Genomic DNA, 19,059 nt, shown 5'->3' on the forward strand with positions numbered 1-19,059 from the left:
GATAACAAGTACAAGCTCCAAAGGTACAAAATCAAACATTGATGTATCAATACATTTATTTATCATTTTCTTTAGTTTTATAGAAAATATTTTATTTATATTATAAAAAAATAATAAATAAATGTATTGATGTATCAATGGTTGATTTTATGCCTCTCGAGCTTGTACTTGTTCTCCAGATTATCGATTTTGTTCTTGTACTGTTGTTATGTAGGACATTTTGTTAATTATTTAATTTTGACCTCACTGTGGGACTAAATTGATGCTAAATGAAACTTTTTTGGATTCAAATAGAACACTTTAAACCTTAAGGACCAAAACAGAATTACGCCCAAACCTAGAGAACCAATTTAGTACTTTACCCTTTTAAAAATAACTCAGTTTTGTATATTTTACACTAAACACAATATTAAAATTTCACTATATTAAAAAAAACCTCTGAAATAAATACGAATATAATTGGCTACCACGAATGTGGCCAAATTTATGGCCATGTTCATAGTGGGGGTTAACTTCAAACCATGAACTCTAAAATGCGGTTCAACTCTATTCAAGACTGTGTTTGACCAATCAACAATATTAATAACCAAAGTAACGTTCATGTAACTTATCAAAATCAAAATACTTTATAATTACAAAATCATGACCATAACAACAGCTACAAGCCTAAAAATGTGTCAAAGGTTTTAATTTTGATAGAACAAAATCTTATACATTATCTAATTACTCTATATGCTGTTATTTATTCAATAAGTTTTAAGGATTTACGTAATATATGTCTGAGAGACACATAGCAAAATTATTATTATTAAAGTTTTTTATTTTTTAATAAATATAAAATAAATACATTAAAAATTTAAATTTATGAATAAAGTAACAAATAAATTCTTAAAACTCACCAAAAAAAAAATTCTTAGAAATTTACATTTAGAATAAATTAATGGTTAAAGAGAAAAAAATATCAACAAAATCCTTCAAACAATAAACACGCTACTTTTAAATTAATCCGTACAATTAGAGTAAAAAAATTTAATTTAAACTAACTTATCTACATTTATTATTCTAAAAATTTTTATTAGTATTTTCTTATCAACTAATTTATCTGGAATGTAAATTTTTAGAAATTTATTTGTCATTTTATTCTAAATTAATTGTATTTTCAATATATATAATTAGATTTACCAATGTATGAAAATTAAATTTATTAAACTAATAATGACTAGTTTTTTTATTTTCCAAAAAAATAAAAAAAGAACGAAAAAGAACGTTCGAGTGAGTTGAGTGGTAAGTATAATAATGGTGTGAAGCAATCGCAATCTTCACATTACTCACTCACTCACTCTGCGATTTTTGATCAGAAATGGCTCTGGAAGTTGCTGTGAAAGCTGCTGCCGGTGCTCCCAATGTTCTCGGAGACTGTATGTTCTTCTTCTTCTTCTTCTTCTTCTTCTTCTTCTTCTAATAACTGTTGTGTGTGTTTGCAGGTCCATTTTGCCAGAGGGTGCTCTTAACTTTGGAGGAGAAGAAAGTCCCTTACTCCACCCACCTCATCAATTTCGACGAAAAACCCCAATGGTACCATCCAATTTCAACTCCATTCTCTTTTCTCTTTCTCTTTCATCGCCTTTTTTTCTCAACATTGCTGCTTTTTTAGGTTTTTGGATGTCAATCCTGAAGGCAAGGTTCCAGTGCTCAAGTTTGATGACAAATGGATTTCCGATTCCGATGTCATTGTTGGAATCCTTGAGGAAAAGTACCCTCAACCCTCTCTCGTCACTCCCCCTGAATCTGCCTCCGTGTAAATCCTCCTACTTTACTTTCATTTACGCTTTTCAAACTTCAGTTTTGACCTAGGGTTTTGTGCTGTGTGCTAATTCTTATGAAGATATGTGTGTTTCACTTTGGAATTGAGAGACTTGTTCTTTCACAATTTGCAGGGGATCCAAGTTATTTGGGGCTTTCGTGAAGTTTCTCAAGAGCAAAGATCCAAATGATGGATCAGAGCAAGCATTGCTTGCTGAGTTGAAGGATTTGGATGAACATCTTAAGAACCATGTATTTATAATTGAATAGACTAATTCTTTTTGTCTTTTGTGCTTACCTTTTTCTTAATAGCTATGCTCATGTGCTTGAGGTGTGGTTTAGGGTCCATTTGTTGCTGGGGAGAAGGTCACCGCTGTTGATTTGAGTTTGGCTCCAAAACTCTACCATCTAGTCATAACACTTGAGCACTTCAAAAACTGGACTATTCCTCAGGATTTGGCACATGTCCACAACTATACCAAGGTTTGCAGTTTTTCTGCAATGCCATGTTATGGCTTTTGCATTATCATTGAATAGTTGTTTAGAGCACACTCTGGCATTGGTTGATAGATGAACATTTTGTGTTGCAAACTTATCATGCGAACTGATTTTGTTGTGTTGTTTATTATACGTTTAAACTTGCTTTGCAAATTGCAATGACCCAAGAGTTGAAACTTCAATATCCGCAACCTTTTTATGTTTCTAGCCATGTTAAAGTTTGTGTAAGAATTGAACAAAATTTGAAACCATCGGTCTTTGGTTTAAGTTTTAACCAAATGAAAAGGTCATCTGTAATAGATTGAAACTGTCCTGCCATTTCCTATTAGTCATATTTACAGGTCACATGTTCTGTTAGCCTGTTATGCCCTTTTGAACACTTTAGGTTAAGTTTAAGAATCTTTAGCTGCAAATCAATCTAATTTTGATTGTGCATAACAATTAAGGATTCTAGGATTTCCAGGGCATAAAAAGCGTGCTATAGTGCATGTGCAGCCGCAATCTGCAATCTATGATTCTCTTGTGAATTTGTCTTGTGTGGGTTTTATTACGATGCAAACGCTTGCACTACAGTGTACAGTAGGTCCCCATTTGAACAAAAAATTGATTATTAGAACATCAATTTGTTCCTCAAAAGATTACTCTATGAATTTGATAGTTAATTGATAACTTTTCAACATCCAAATACCCGTAAGGTTACCATTTTTGTGACTAGGGTTCAAATTTCTGTCATTTGGTGACCAAAAAGTTTCATCAGGGAACCAAATCATATCACTAATATTTGAAGATCACATTGGATTTCACTGTCAGACATTCTCTCTTGAACAAATTTGTTGCTGCTATGAAATAAACCACTGTGGATTGGTGCTTAATAACCCCGTACCTCATCTTGCATAGAATACTTTATTAGATGCACATTGCTGCCACCACCCTAGTATTAGACTTCCGAGTTCCAACTTACTTTGTTATTTCTGGTATGTATCCATTAATAAATATTTGCACTTGCTCCCCTCACTGTTACCCTAAAATCATGCATGTGTATAGGTGTAAACAACTTTTAGAGATCCTATCGGATTAGATGCTCCTACATTCTGCTGCTATGATTGACTATTTGTAGCTGATAATCAAGCGAATAGAATGTCTTGATATGTTAAGTTTTATTCCTCGAGCTCCTTTACTTTTGCATGTCCAATCTCTCTCGGGTTATTGCATATGCTGCAACAGATTATCAGCTAAGTTGGTGATCATCACATTAGTGTTAGATACAGAATAGTATAATTGATCAACTTACATGTTTAAATCATTACTATTATATTATGTTTGATAAAGAAAATATGTTAGCTTGTTTGAGTAGTGCAACTTGAAATGATGGAAAATGATGGTGTGATGCAGTTGTTGTTCTCCCTGGAATCGTTTGAGAAAACCAAGGCTGCAAAGGAGTATGTAATTGCGGGATGGGCACCCAAGGTGAATGCATGAAGTAACTCTAAATTATGATGTGGTGCTATGAACAATGAGAAATATCTGTACCTGTGATTTGAACCTTATTGAGATTAGGAAGGTGTAAGGGGTTGTTCCCACCTATATAATAAAATATGTGGTTCGTTTGTTGCTGCGTTTTAGTTGCAATGCCATGGAATAGACATAGTCTCTCTTAGGAATCTTTTTTTTTCCTACTTACATAAAGATGTCTTCGTGTTTGAAATAATAGTTAAAAATTATTATATAGTAATTTAGTCAAATATATCAAACTAGGTTTTTACATATCGTCTTCACGTAACAATAGTTTCATGTGAGTAATCACCTTTCTTTTAACTAAACTCAAAGGTTAGCACTTAAGCCCATCCTAGAGAGCAAGTCCTGAATGGAAGGCGTGGCCTATTTTCAGCCAAGTCAACGGTCAACCATTGCCTCCTTTGGGCTATAAAACAGGTCTAATTTCCCAAACATACATGATACCACAATTGGCAAACACATCTAGAGACTTAGAATCGGGTGAGATGTAGGTTTTTCTTTTATTTCATTACCAACTTTTAACTACTACTTTAAGTGTAACATTTGGTTGTCGCTATTATAATTAATTTCTTTTTAAAATCAAGTCATTTCTAACATTTTATTTTAGGTGGCTACTTTCACCAAGATTTATATGAAAATGATATTACGAATCATTAGATAATTTATTAAAATTTATCAAATTATTTAGCATTTAGCTGTTCATAATATGATTTTTATAGGAAGATGTTTTTATAGGAGTAACTACCTTTATTTTATGGTACGAATGAAATGAAACTCTGGTAATTTATTCATTAGGCCAGTTAGGTTATCATCTTATCGACCTCTCCTCTCGAGTTTTCTTGGCATGTAGTCATGATCAACCTGTAGCAGTCAATAATTCCTTACTTTTCTCGAAAAATGATCTTATCAACGGTGTTGTTACTTGCCAAGCGTGATTTCTTACTTTACTGTATGGTTAGAGATTATATACTTGATAATAACAATTGAAAGAAAAATAAAAAATATTCATTTTTCTTAGTCTGCCACTCAGATTATCTTTATGGCAGAAATTAGAAAGTATGCATATGAATGTGTTCCACAGGTTTGCTAGCACCATAATAATGGACATCAGCTCTTCTCCGTGATTAATTGAATATATCAAGATAGTACACGGTCTTAGTGAAGAAAACACATGCATAATCATGAAGACTGTCCCCCCCCCCCCCCCCCCCCCCAAAAAAAAAAAAAACCGTATATATGGGAGAATCAGGTTTTCACAGCATATTATAAATTCACTCACCACATTCACACACATAATATTTAAGAGTTTCATTCGCTACTTGTTGTAAGACATATATGATGATCACTAGACTAAGGGGTTTGCATGTCTTACCCCCTTTTTTTCCCTTCACATATTTAACAATTTCTGTTCACACTATCAGGGCGAAGCTCAGTATAGTTGAAGGGGGGCAATTAATAAATTTTACTTATGAAGTCCTTTATTTTTATGGTTTAATCCCTTTCTAATTTTATCTTTTGTCTTATATTTACTTGTATTTTTTCTATTGGTCCCTTCTTAAAAGAAATTCTAGTTCCACTCCATCCTGCACATTATATTTAGCACCATTGCTTTATTATTATTATTATTATTATTATTATTATTATTATTATTATTATTATTATTATTATTGTTCATACCCTGACCCAATAATAAAGGTCCAGGATCCAAGCAGAGAAGCCCAACCCAAAGGGTTGGTCCTCCCCCAGTACCAGCCTTCATCCCCAAAAGTCGGTACTGAACACGACCTGCTCCAAAGAAGTCGGATACGAGGATTAGCTGGCAGATAACACTCACTCGAATGAGTAACTGCCCCTAGAAACTCTCTAACCACTTCATAGGGCCATATCTTAACCTCCCTAAGATATGGGAACGGTTATCCATCTAAAAAGGTGGCACTACTTCAGCGGTGGTTATTGGTTCACCACTATAAATACACTGACACCATTCAGGTATCTCTAAGTTCCAATACTCTCTAACCTGCTCACACTCTTGCTAATTTAGGCATCGGAGTGTCTTTGCAGGTACCACCCCCCATTCTTTCTCACGTACAAGTCAGACGGAGGAACACCGAGTACCAGGTCCACTCGAAAGCCACCTCCTTCATACGTTTGGGCCAACCAACGCCATCCAACCCATTAATCTCCGGTTACCCATCGTAACATTAGCGCCGTTGCCGGGGACCCGAGAGATCAACCAGTGATGGCGGATAGATCCCCTGAAGAGGGTCATGTGGAGACAGATTCTGAACAAGAGAATCTGAACACTAGAAACAATGAGGCAGACCAGACCCTTCACCAGGAAGCCAATGATCAACACAGGGAAGGCACCTCCGGAATCAAAAACCCGAAGGTGAATTCCTCGGAGGGGCGCGAATCAGAAAAAGAAGGACCATCCCACGCAATTGAGCTTATGTGATTAATCCACAGTCGCCTCGAGCAGCTAGAACAGGAACGGGAACGACAAAAGGAAACCGAAAAGAACCTAAAAGAGGAGATGGAGCGACGAAAAGAGTTAGAAAGAAAACTCTTAAAGTTAGAATCCTCCCTCAAAGGTCAGAACTCCCACAACGGTAGAGAAGATTCTCCCTTAGGAGAGAAAGATCCCTTTAGCGAGGACATAATGAGGGCAAAAATTTCGAGAAACTTTAGAAGCCCCGATATGGACCTCTACGACGGAACCACCGATCCAAAGCATCATCTGAGCAACTTTAAAAGTCGGATGTATCTGGCTGACGCTTCTGACGCTACGCGATGCAAAGCCTTTCCGACAACCTTGTCAAAAGCAGCGATGAAGTGGTTCGACAGCCTCCCTCCGAGGTCAATTACCAGTTTTGAAGACCTCTCAAGAAAGTTCTTGATGAGGTTCTCCATCCAGAAAGACAAAGTAAAACATGCACCAAGTCTCCTGGGAATAAAACAGGAGGTCGGGGAGTCCTTACGGGCCTATATGGAAAGGTTCAACAAAGCATGTTTGGAGATTCAAGACCTGCCCACCGAAGCAGTCATCATGGGACTAGTCAATGGTCTTAGAGAAGGTCCCTTCTCACAGTCCATATCAAAAAGACACCCCGCCTCTTTAAGTGATGTACAGGAAAGAGCTGAAAAGTACATCAATATGGAAGAGAACGCTAGGCTAAGAGACCCGAGTTTGCGACCCGGTCACCCTCCCTCAACAAAAGAAAGGGAGAGGGAAGCTAAGAAGAAGGAAGAACTCGGCCTCGATAGGCCAAGAAAATATCACTCTTATACTCCCCTAAAAGTTCCTGTAGTGGACGTATACAGAGAAATTTGCAATACCGAAAGGCTGCCTCCTCACAGGCCCATTAAAAATAAAAAAGGGGGGAGCCGCGGTGATTACTGTGAGTACCATAAAATATATGGGCACTCCACAAACGACTGTCACGACCTTAAAAATGTGATAGAAAAACTGGCCAGAGAAGGTCGGCTTGACAGATATCTCATAGAAAGGTCGGACAGTCATGAAAAAAGAAAGCGAGATGATATGGGTAGAAGAGACCCACCACCACAAACTCCGGAGAGACATATCCATATGATCTCAGGAGGGTTTGCGGGAGGGGGACTCACAAAATCCTCTCGTAAAAGACATCTCAAGAGAGTTTACCAGGTCGAAGAGGGGTCCTCCGACCTTCCAACCATTTCATTCACAAAGGAAGATGGGCGAGGAGTAATTCCTGGGCACGATGACCCAGTGGTAATTACCATGATCTTGGCAAATGCCCATCTACACAGAACACTAGTAGACCAAGGAAGCTCAGCGGACATCCTCTTTAAGCCCGCTTTCGACAAACTAGGTTTAGATGAGAAAGAGTTAAGAGCCTACCCCGACACCTTGTACGGATTAGGTGACACGCCAATAAAGCCACTAGGATTTTTGTCCCTCCACACCACCTTTGGAAAGGGGGAGAAATCAAAGACTCTGAGTATAGACTTCATAGTCATCGACGTGGGGTCGGCCTATAATGCTTTAATCGGCAGAGCTACCCTTAATCGACTCGGAGCGGTGGTATCGACACCCCACCTCTGCATGAAATTCCCGACCTCAGCGGGGATAGCAACGGTGAGGGGAGATCAGAAGCTGGCAAGGAAGTGCTACAATGAAAGCCTAAACCTGAGAGGAAAAGGCAAAGAAGTTCACACAATAGAGCTCGGGGGAGCAAGGGTTAAAGAAGAGCTGCGACCCCAACCCCGGAAAAAAACTTAGGAGATTCAGGTCGGCGAAGAGGAAGGAAAAAACACTCACATAGGAGCCAACCTAGGGGAAACCCTAAGACAAGGGTTGACCAAGCTCCTAAGAGATAATTCTGATCTCTTCGCCTGGAAGGCCTCCGACATGCCTGGGATAGATCCCGAGCTCATGTCCCACAAGCTCTCGGTCTACTCAGGGTCCCGACCTGTGCAGCAAAGAAGACGCAAGCTCGGCCCAGAGCGAGTCCTAGTAGTGGAAGAGCAAGTACAGGCGCTCCTAGAAGCCAGCTTCATCAGAGAAGTCAAATACCCAACATGGCTAGCCAATGTAGTGCTAGTCAAAAAACAAAATGGCAAATGGAGGATGTGCGTCGACTATACCGACTTAAATAAGGCATGTCCCAAGGACCCTTATCCACTACCAAGCATTGACACCCTAGTAGACTCTAGCTCAGGGTATCAATACTTGTCGTTCATGGACGCCTACTCGGGGTATAACCAAATCCCGATGTATGAACCCGACCAGGAAAAGACATCATTCATCACGCCCAGAGCCAACTTTTGCTACGTGGTCATGCCATTTGGATTAAAAAATGCAGGGGCCACATATCAAAGGCTGATGAATAAGGTGTTTGCCCCTCACCTAGGGAGCTTAATGGAAGTGTACGTCGACGACATGTTGGTGAAGACCAAGAAAGAAACCGACCTCTTGTCTGACCTTTCACGAGTCTTTGACACCATAAGGTTGCACGGGATGAGACTCAATCCTGCAAAGTGCGCCTTCGCGGTGGAGGCAGGAAAATTTCTAGGATTCATGTTAACACAAAGAGGGATCGAAACCAATCCCGACAAGTGTAGAGCTATCCTAGAAATGAAAAGCCCGACTTGTTTGAGAGAGGTCCAACAGCTGAACGGCCGACTAGCGGCTCTCTCCAGATTTTTGGCAGGATCAGCACTAAGATCCCTTCCACTGTTCTCCCTATTGAGAAAGGGACACCAATTTGAATGGACTCCTGAATGCGAGGAGGCGTTCCAAGAGTTCAAAAAGTTTTTGAGCCAACCTCCTATTTTGACCCGACCTGTAGCCGGAAAAGACCTCGTCCTATACCTATCCGTGGCAGACAAGGCCGTCTCAGCAGCCTTGCTAAGAGAAGACGAGGACGGCCAACACCCAATCTATTTCATCAGTAAAGTTCTACAGGGCCCTGAGCTAAGGTATCACAAATTAGAGAAGTTTGCCTACTCCTTAGTGGTAGCCTCTCGAAGGCTACGGCCTTACTTTCAAGCTCACACAATAAGAGTCCGCACAAACCAACCCATGAAGCAAATCCTCCAAAAGACGGATGTTGCAGGAAGAATGGTTCAATGGGCAATAGAGCTCTCCGAGTTCGACTTGAAGTATGAAACTCGGACAGCGATTAAAGCCCAGTGCCTCGCCGACTTCATTGCAGAATATGCAGGGGATCAAGAGGATAAACCAACTACATGGGAACTCTATGTAGATGGATCCTCCAATAAAACAGGAAGCGGCGCAGGCATAATATTGGTAGATGAAAGGGGAACCCAGATAGAGGTTTCCCTCAAGTTTGAATTCCCAGCTTCAAATAATCAGGCAGAATATGAAGCCTTGATTGCAGGATTGAAGCTGGCAGAAGAAGTCGGTGCTACGAAGGTAACGATATATAGTGACTCTCAAGTGGTGACCTCCCAAATAAGTGGAGAATATCAGGCAAAAGACCCAAACATGAAGAGATACTTGGAAAAAACTCTGGAACACCTTGGGCGTTTTGCAGAAACCGAGGTCACGCACATAACTCGGGACCTAAATAGCAGAGCAGACGCCCTATCCAAGTTAGCAAGTACCAAGCCAGGAGGAAATAACAGAAGCCTGATCCAAGAAACCCTCCAGGAACCTTCAGTGGTAAAAGTGGAAGACAAACAAGAAGTCTTTGAAGTGGTCGGATTAAACCTCGGATGGATGAACCCCTTGGTCGAATACCTGAAATTCGACATCCTCCCCAAGGAGGAAAAGGAGGCCAAGAAAATCCGAAGGGAAGCACAACACTATACCTTGGTGAAAAATATTCTCTATCGAAGGGGGATATCAACACCATTGCTAAAATGTGTACCGACCTCAAGAGCCACCGAGGTATTAGAGGAGGTACATAGTGGAATATGCGGGAACCATCTCGGAGCAAGGTCATTAGCCAGAAAGGTGATCCGAGCTGGATTCTACTGGCCAACCTTGCAGAAAGATGCCACAGACTTTGTGAAAAAGTGCCAACCATGTCAAATGCATGCAAATTTTCACGTGGCCCCCCCCAGAGGAGCTCATCAGTATCACTTCCCCATGACCCTTTGCAAAATGGGGAATGGATTTATTAGGTCCTTTTCCCCAGGCGCCAGGACAAGTCAAATACCTGATAGTGGGAATAGATTATTTCACAAAGTGGATAGAAGCAGAACCACTGGCCACCATCACTTCACCAAGATCATGGCATGCTTGTAATATGAAAAGGTACTACAGCTAAAAGCGAACCCTACTCCCTGATGTACTCTTTTCCCAATTTCATGATTTTTTTCCAAAATCAAAGGGTTTTTTCTGAAAAGGGTTTTTAACGAGGCATCATAGTAGGGGCTAAGGGAAAATAAATTATCAAAGGCCCTTAGTAGCAATAAGGTACCTCCTCAATTAATAAAGATCTCTTTCATTTTAAATATCTCTTTTAAATTCCCTTTTTTTTCCCTTTTCTACGAAACGCGCCGATTTAAGCTCGACAAAACGTGAAAATCTCATGAACCGACCTAGATGATCGTCAGGATAAAACGACGAGGTACAAGTCGGCGTAAAGAGGCTATAGAAGTCGATCATGATAAACTCGGGAGCAGTCCGACTCATAAGTCGGAATGCGAAACCGAGTAAAATTAAAATGAATCGCAAAAGTAGCCTAAGTCACGAAAAACTCAATAAAACAAAATTGAGTACTAGGAATAACAAAAAGAGATAGGAAAAACTAAGAAAAAGTTGTAAGGCTGCCTTGAGGATCAAAGAGATTCAAAAAAGCAGGCAAGCCCCAAAGGAAAGGTTTTTTCCAGAAAAGATCAAAGAGTCAAAAGAACCACGAATAGAAAAGCATGCGCGCATAAGGTAACTCAAAACCCTTATCCAAAAAAAAAGGGCATTTATTTAAACACTAAATTAAACCCTTATTAAAAAGGGTATCGAAAATATGTTTTGTTTACGGCCTTGAAAGGGCAAAAAATTGTTGCAAACATCAACAAATAAATATAAAAGAGTTTAAAAAGAGGGGCCCACAGGCCGGGCCCCAATAGCCAAATCACTTCTTAGCGAGAGGAGTAGAAGGATCACCACCACCAGGACCAGGAGTTGGAGAGAAAGTCGGAGGAGCGGCAGAAGAACTCGGAGCGTCCTTAGAGCGAGGAGGGGACTCTATGATCTTCTGCCCCCGAGTCTTCAAATCAGACTCAGACTCCACCACGGGGACAGGAGGATCCACGATGGCACCATCAATAACAATCTTATCAGGGTCCAAAGGAGAAAGGTCCAAGTCAGGAGCAATAACTCCGACCTGCTCCTTGAAAATCCTCCAAGCCTCATCAGCACCATCCGCAATAGAGTCCTCCAACTCGGTATAGGCCTTCCGAGCATTCAGCAAGTCATTCTTTACAGACACAAGATCAGCAAATAAACTGTTGTAGCTGGCTTGCGCTGCTTTCCTCAAACCCACCTCCATGTTGCTTTGGGCTTGCAACTTCTTCTCCTTCTCCCGGAGGCTGTCTCTCTCCTCCTTCAGCTTGGCAACTTCCTCCTCCAACTCCCTCTCATGCTCCTGATATATGCGAAGCCTGCCTTCCAGCTCCTCGACCCTCGAGGTCGTCCCTAAAGAGCTGATAGGAGTCTTCTCAAATATATCTAAGAGTTTGCCACAAACTCCCGCCGTCTTGAGACTCTCCTCAACCACAGTGGTGAGGTAGTGCCGAACAGAAACATCATCCATACTCATACGAGCATGAGGATAAATGTTCTTTCGGACGAAAGCAAGAGCGTCCGCCTCACCAGAAGCGCCAGACTCTAAGGTCTTGCGCTTCTTCGGCTCTGGTTCAGGAGTAGGTCGGACAGAAGGGGGTGGCAGAGAGGAAGCAGAGGAAGAAATTACAATAGGTTGAGAGGGAGTCCCAACGTTCCGACTTCTTTGTGCAGTGATGGTGGCCAGTGGTTCTGATTCTATCCACTTTGTGAAATAATCTATTCCCACTATCAGGTATTTGACTTGTCCTGGCGCCTGGGGAAAAGGACCTAATAAATCCATTCCCCATTTTGCAAAGGGCCATGGGGAAGTGATACTGATGAGCTCCTCTGGGGGGCCACGTGGAAATTTGCATGCATTTGACATGGTTGGCACTTTTTCACAAAGTCTGTGGCATCTTTCTGCAAGGTTGGCCAGTAGAATCCAGCTCGGATCACCTTTCTGGCTAATGACCTTGCTCCGAGATGGTTCCCGCATATTCCACTATGTACCTCCTCTAATACCTCGGTGGCTCTTGAGGTCGGTACACATTTTAGCAATGGTGTTGATATCCCCCTTCGATAGAGAATATTTTTCACCAAGGTATAGTGTTGTGCTTCCCTTCGGATTTTCTTGGCCTCCTTTTCCTCCTTGGGGAGGATGTCGAATTTCAGGTATTCGACCAAAGGGTTCATCCATCCGAGGTTTAATCCGACCACTTCAAAGACTTCTTGTTTGTCTTCCACTTTTACCACTGAAGGTTCCTGGAGGGTTTCTTGGATCAGGCTTCTGTTATTTCCTCCTGGCTTGGTACTTGCTAACTTGGATAGGGCGTCTGCTCTGCTATTTAGGTCCCGAGTTATGTGCGTGACCTCGGTTTCTGCAAAATGCCCAAGGTGTTCCAGAGTTTTTTCCAAGTATCTCTTCATGTTTGGGTCTTTTGCCTGATATTCTCCACTTATTTGGGAGGTCACCACTTGAGAGTCACTGTATATCGTTACCTTCGTAGCACCGACTTCTTCTGCCAGCTTCAATCCTGCAATCAAGGCTTCATATTCTGCCTGATTATTTGAAGCTGGGAATTCAAACTTGAGGGAAACCTCTATCTGGGTTCCCCTTTCATCTACCAATATTATGCCTGCGCCGCTTCCTGTTTTATTGGAGGATCCATCTACATAGAGTTCCCATGTAGTTGGTTTATCCTCTTGATCCCCTGCATATTCTGCAATGAAGTCGGCGAGGCACTGGGCTTTAATCGTTGTCCGAGTTTCATACTTCAAGTCGAACTCGGAGAGCTCTATTGCCCATTGAACCATTCTTCCTGCAACATCCGTCTTTTGGAGGATTTGCTTCATGGGTTGGTTTGTGCGGACTCTTATTGTGTGAGCTTGAAAGTAAGGCCGTAGCCTTCGAGAGGCTACCACTAAGGAGTAGGCAAACTTCTCTAATTTGTGATACCTTAGCTCAGGGCCCTGTAGAACTTTACTGATGAAATAGATTGGGTGTTGGCCGTCCTCGTCTTCTCTTAGCAAGGCTGCTGAGACGGCCTTGTCTGCCACGGATAGGTATAGGACGAGGTCTTTTCCGGCTACAGGTCGGGTCAAAATAGGAGGTTGGCTCAAAAACTTTTTGAACTCTTGGAACGCCTCCTCGCATTCAGGAGTCCATTCAAATTGGTGTCCCTTTCTCAATAGGGAGAACAGTGGAAGGGATCTTAGTGCTGATCCTGCCAAAAATCTGGAGAGAGCCGCTAGTCGGCCGTTCAGCTGTTGGACCTCTCTCAAACAAGTCGGGCTTTTCCTTTCTAGGATAGCTCTACACTTGTCGGGATTGGCTTCGATCCCTCTTTGTGTTAACATGAATCCTAGAAATTTTCCTGCCTCCACCGCGAAGGCGCACTTTGCAGGATTGAGTCTCATCCCGTGCAACCTTATGGTGTCAAAGACTCGTGAAAGGTCAGACAAGAGGTCGGTTTCTTTCTTGGTCTTCACCAACATGTCGTCGACGTACACTTCCATTAAGCTCCCTAGGTGAGGGGCAAACACCTTATTCATCAGCCTTTGATATGTGGCCCCTGCATTTTTTAATCCAAATGGCATGACCACGTAGCAAAAGTTGGCTCTGGGCGTGATGAATGATGTCTTTTCCTGGTCGGGTTCATACATCGGGATTTGGTTATACCCCGAGTAGGCGTCCATGAACGACAAGTATTGATACCCTGAGCTAGAGTCTACTAGGGTGTCAATGCTTGGTAGTGGATAAGGGTCCTTGGGACATGCCTTATTTAAGTCGGTATAGTCGACGCACATCCTCCATTTGCCATTTTGTTTTTTGACTAGCACTACATTGGCTAGCCATGTTGGGTATTTGACTTCTCTGATGAAGCCGGCTTCCAGGAGCGCCTGTACTTGCTCTTCCACTACTAGGACTCGCTCTGGGCCGAGCTTGCGTCTTCTTTGCTGCACAGGTCGGGACCCTGAGTAGACCGAGAGCTTGTGGGACATGAGCTCGGGATCTATCCCAGGCATGTCGGAGGCCTTCCAGGCGAAGAGATCAGAATTATCTCTTAGGAGCTTGGTCAACCCTTGTCTTAGGGTTTCCCCTAGGTTGGCTCCTATGTGAGTGTTTTTTCCTTCCTCTTCACCGACCTGAATCTCCTAAGTTTTTTCCCCGGGCTGGGGTCGCAGCTCTTCTTTAACCCTTGCTCCCCCGAGCTCTATTGTGTGAACTTCTTTGTCTTTTCCTCTCAGGTTTAGGCTTTCATTGTAGCACTTCCTTGCCAGCTTCTGATCTCCCCTCACCGTTGCTATCCCCGCTGAGGTCGGGAATTTCATGCAGAGGTGGGGTGTCGATACCACCGCTCCAAGTCGATTAAGGGTAGCTCTGCCGATTAAAGCATTATAGGCCGACCCCACGTCGATGACTATGAAGTCTATACTCAGAGTCTTTGATTTCTCCCCCTTTCCAAAGGTGGTGTGGAGGGGCAAAAATCCTAGTGGCTTTATTGGCGTGTCACCTAATCCGTACAAGGTGTCGGGGTAGGCTCTTAACTCTTTCTCATCTAAACCTAGTTTGTCGAAAGCGGGCTTAAAGAGGATGTCCGCTGAGCTTCCTTGGTCTACTAGTGTTCTGTGTAGATGGGCATTTGCCAAGATCATGGTAATTACCACTGGGTCATCGTGCCCAGGGATTACTCCTCGCCCATCTTCCTTTGTGAATGAAATGGTTGGAAGGTCGGAGGACCCCTCTTCGACCTGGTAAACTCTCTTGAGATGTCTTTTACGAGAGGATTTTGTGAGTCCCCCTCCCGCAAACCCTCCTGAGATCATATGGATATGTCTCTCCGGAGTTTGTGGTGGTGGGTCTCTTCTATCCATATCATCTCGCTTTCTTTTTCCATGACTGTCCGACCTTTCTATGAGATATCTGTCAAGCCGACCTTCTCTGGCCAGTTTTTCTATCACATTTTTAAGGTCGTGACAGTCGTTTGTGGAGTGCCCATATATTTTATTGTACTCACAGTAATCACCGCGGCTCCCCCCTTTTTTATTTTTAATGGGCCTGGGAGGAGGCAGCCTTTCGGTATTGCAAATTTTTCTGTATACGTCCACTACAGGAACTTTTAGGGGAGTATAAGAGTGATATTTTCTTGGCCTATCGAGGCCGAGTTCTTCCTTCTTCTTAGCTTCCCTCTCCCTTTCTTTTGTTGAGGGAGGGTGACCGGGTCGCAAACTCGGGTCTCTTAGCCTAGCGTTCTCTTCCATATTGATGTACTTTTCAGCTCTTTCCTGTACATCACTTAAAGAGGCGGGGTGTCTTTTTGATATGGACTGTGAGAAGGGACCTTCTCTAAGACCATTGACTAGCCCCATGATGACTGCTTCGGTGGGCAGGTCTTGAATCTCCAAACATGCTTTGTTGAACCTTTCCATATAGGCCCGTAAGGACTCCCCGACCTCCTGTTTTATTCCCAGGAGACTTGGTGCATGTTTTACTTTGTCTTTCTGGATGGAGAACCTCATCAAGAACTTTCTTGAGAGGTCTTCAAAACTGGTAATTGACCTCGGAGGGAGGCTGTCGAACCACTTCATCGCTGCTTTTGACAAGGTTGTCGGAAAGGCTTTGCATCGCGTAGCGTCAGAAGCGTCAGCCAGATACATCCGACTTTTAAAGTTGCTCAGATGATGCTTTGGATCGGTGGTTCCGTCGTAGAGGTCCATATCGGGGCTTCTAAAGTTTCTCGGAACTTTTGCCCTCATTATGTCCTCGCTAAAGGGATCTTTCTCTCCTAAGGGAGAATCTTCTCTACCGTCGTGGGAGTTCTGACCTTTGAGGGAGGATTCTAACTTTAAGAGTTTTCTTTCTAACTCTTTTCGTCGCTCCATCTCCTCTTTTAGGTTCTTTTCGGTTTCCTTTTGTCGTTCCCGTTCCTGTTCTAGCTGCTCGAGGCGACTGTGGATTAATCCCATAAGCTCAATTGCGTGGGATGGTCCTTCTTTTTCTGATTCGCGCCCCTCCGAGGAATTCACCTTCGGGTTTTTGATTCCGGAGGTGCCTTCCCTGTGTTGATCATTGGCTTCCTGGTGAAGGGTCTGGTCTGCCTCATTGTTTCCAGTGTTCAGATTCTCTTGTTCAGAATCTGTCTCCACATGACCCTCTTCAGGGGATCTATCCGCCATCACTGGTTGATCTCTCGGGTCCCCGGCAACGGCGCCAATGTTACGATGGGTAACCGGAGATTAATGGGCTGGATGGCGTTGGTTGGCCCAAACGTATGAAGGAGGTGGCTTTCGAGTGGACCTGGTACTCGGTGTTCCTCCGTCCGACTTGTACGTGAGAAAGAATGGGGGGTGGTACCTGCAAAGACACTCCGATGCCTAAGTTAGCAAGAGTGTGAGCAGGTTAGAGAGTATTGGAACTTAGAGATACCTGAATGGTGTCAGTGTATTTATAGTGGTGAACCAATAACCACCGCTGAAGTAGTGCCACCTTTTTAGGTGGATAACCGTTCCCATATCTTAGGGAGGTTAAGATATGGCCCTATGAAGTGGTTAGAGAGTTTCTAGGGGCAGTTACTCATTCGAGTGAGTGTTATCTGCCAGCTAATCCTCGTATCCGACTTCTTTGGAGCAGGTCGTGTTCAGTACCGACTTCTGGGGATGAAGGCTGGTACTGGGGGAGGGCCAACCCTTTGGGTTGGGCTTCTCTGCTTGGATCCTGGACCTTTATTATTGGGCCAGGGTATGAACAGGATCCATGTGGACGTACGAAAGTAGCACACATATATACAGTAGACTATGAAGTATGGACGTTTTGCTGAGTTATTGTGTCTGCGTGTTAGACACATTTCAGACATGACATTTATCGATTCTTGTCCGACACGTGTGTCTGCTATGTCCAACTGTGTCTTCATAAAAAACAAAAAATTCTTTGAACACACTTAGGTACACGTAAATACCATCACGTGTCAGCGTGTTCAGCCTTATTCTTAACATGTGTTATTGAAATAATTTTAGAAATAATATATTATTATTTATTAAAACAAAAAATATTTTAAATATTTTATATAATTAAAAAAATATTAGAAACAGATAAAAAAATTATTTATATTTTAATATTAATAAATATTAAAATATTATTGTATATCTAAAAAATACTTTATATCTATCAAACAATAGATAGCCGTGGTTTCATCTCCGACATGGCCATCTCTCCGCGTTTCACGCCAGTTCTACTCCCAGGTGGCGCCTCTCCTCCACGGTGGCATCCCCTCCAGCGTGGCTTCTGATCTTCAGGGGGTGCATGTGCTCCTCTGTCAAATCGCTGTCAGTCATCCGTTTCATCTCCTCGCTCACGCAACCTACCTTCCCTTTCAGCGAGTGTTTCACGTAACCTGCCTTCTCCATTGATTTGTTTCAACAAGTAATGATTACTTGAAACCCTACGAGCTTTGCTTTCTTCTCCTTACTCTGCCCTAGGAAGCTCTGTTCAGGAGCCCTGTTTTTTTGGGACTTTGGTTCGTCGCCGTTCATCCAGCTTAGCCATTTTCCGGTGGAGGCTCAAATGGAAGATCTCCGATCAATCAATCAGGTGCCTTCAAACCTATTTTCCTCTTCATCCTGTTTCTTTCCCTTCATTGTGTACTTTCTTCTGATCAATCTTGGTTACTATTGCAGGGTTAACCCAGATTCAATTGTCTAGGGTTTGAGAAATTTCAAATTGTGCAAAATGTGATAATTTTTTGTATCTGTTCCATGGTTAACCGAGATTCTATTGTCTAGGGTTTCTGAAATTTCTAATTGTGCAAATTCTGATCATGTTTGCTATCTGTTCGATGGTTAGGCAAGATTTTATTGTGTAGGGTTTGTGAAATTCCTAATTTTACAAATTCGGATCCTTTTTGGTATCTGTTTGACTGTTATTCCAGATCTTATTGTGTAGGGTTTCTGAAAATTGTAATTTGGAAGTTGTGTATGTGACTTGGTTTGTGTGTGGGTTCATGTTGTTGGTTACATTCTTTCCCAGTTGTTGTTAACGTTGAATATGGTCTATGAATCTGTTTCATCTTCTTTATTTCCTTGTTTAGAATTTCATGTGATTATCAATTCTCCTATTCCTAATCCCTTTGAATTGTTTGCACTGAATGTAGCAATTTATAACTTTTTCTGCATTCAGAATCAAAATTCTTACTTATGTTTGATGTAAAATTTTATGAAGAACTTAAATAATTATATTGATGAAACCTTTTGTTAGTCAAGTCACTTGCATTTCAATTCTTTATTTGTTATGCAAAAAAGTGTTGTATATTTCACCTCTTTCATACAAGTAGAGCTAATTGTCATGTATTTGTGTGCTTTATTTAATTATATCCAAAGTAGACCCATTAAATCCTATATTGAAAACTGATGAATCTATTTTTAATTTTTTACTTTGTGTATAATCAATAAATCCATTAAGTTTTTATACTGTT

General features: G+C 41.9%; 1 protein-coding gene across 1 annotated transcript; it reads left to right on the top strand.

Moving 5' to 3' along the window:
• The first annotated feature begins 1,221 nt into the window (after positions 1 to 1,221).
• Positions 1,222 to 3,916, top strand: LOC107618632 (glutathione S-transferase DHAR2). The gene is made up of 6 exons (XM_016320745.3): positions 1,222 to 1,418; positions 1,485 to 1,575; positions 1,655 to 1,798; positions 1,938 to 2,055; positions 2,146 to 2,286; positions 3,694 to 3,916. The coding sequence occupies exons 1-6, from the start codon at positions 1,361 to 1,363 to the stop codon at positions 3,778 to 3,780; spliced, it is 639 nt and encodes a 212-aa protein (XP_016176231.1). The 5' UTR covers positions 1,222 to 1,360; the 3' UTR covers positions 3,781 to 3,916.
• The last annotated feature ends 15,143 nt before the right edge of the window (positions 3,917 to 19,059 follow it).

This window comes from Arachis ipaensis, chromosome B9 (genome assembly GCF_059453495.1).
Source record: "Arachis ipaensis isolate K30076 ecotype BB chromosome B9, ASM5945349v1, whole genome shotgun sequence".
NCBI lineage: Eukaryota > Viridiplantae > Streptophyta > Magnoliopsida > Fabales > Fabaceae > Arachis > Arachis ipaensis.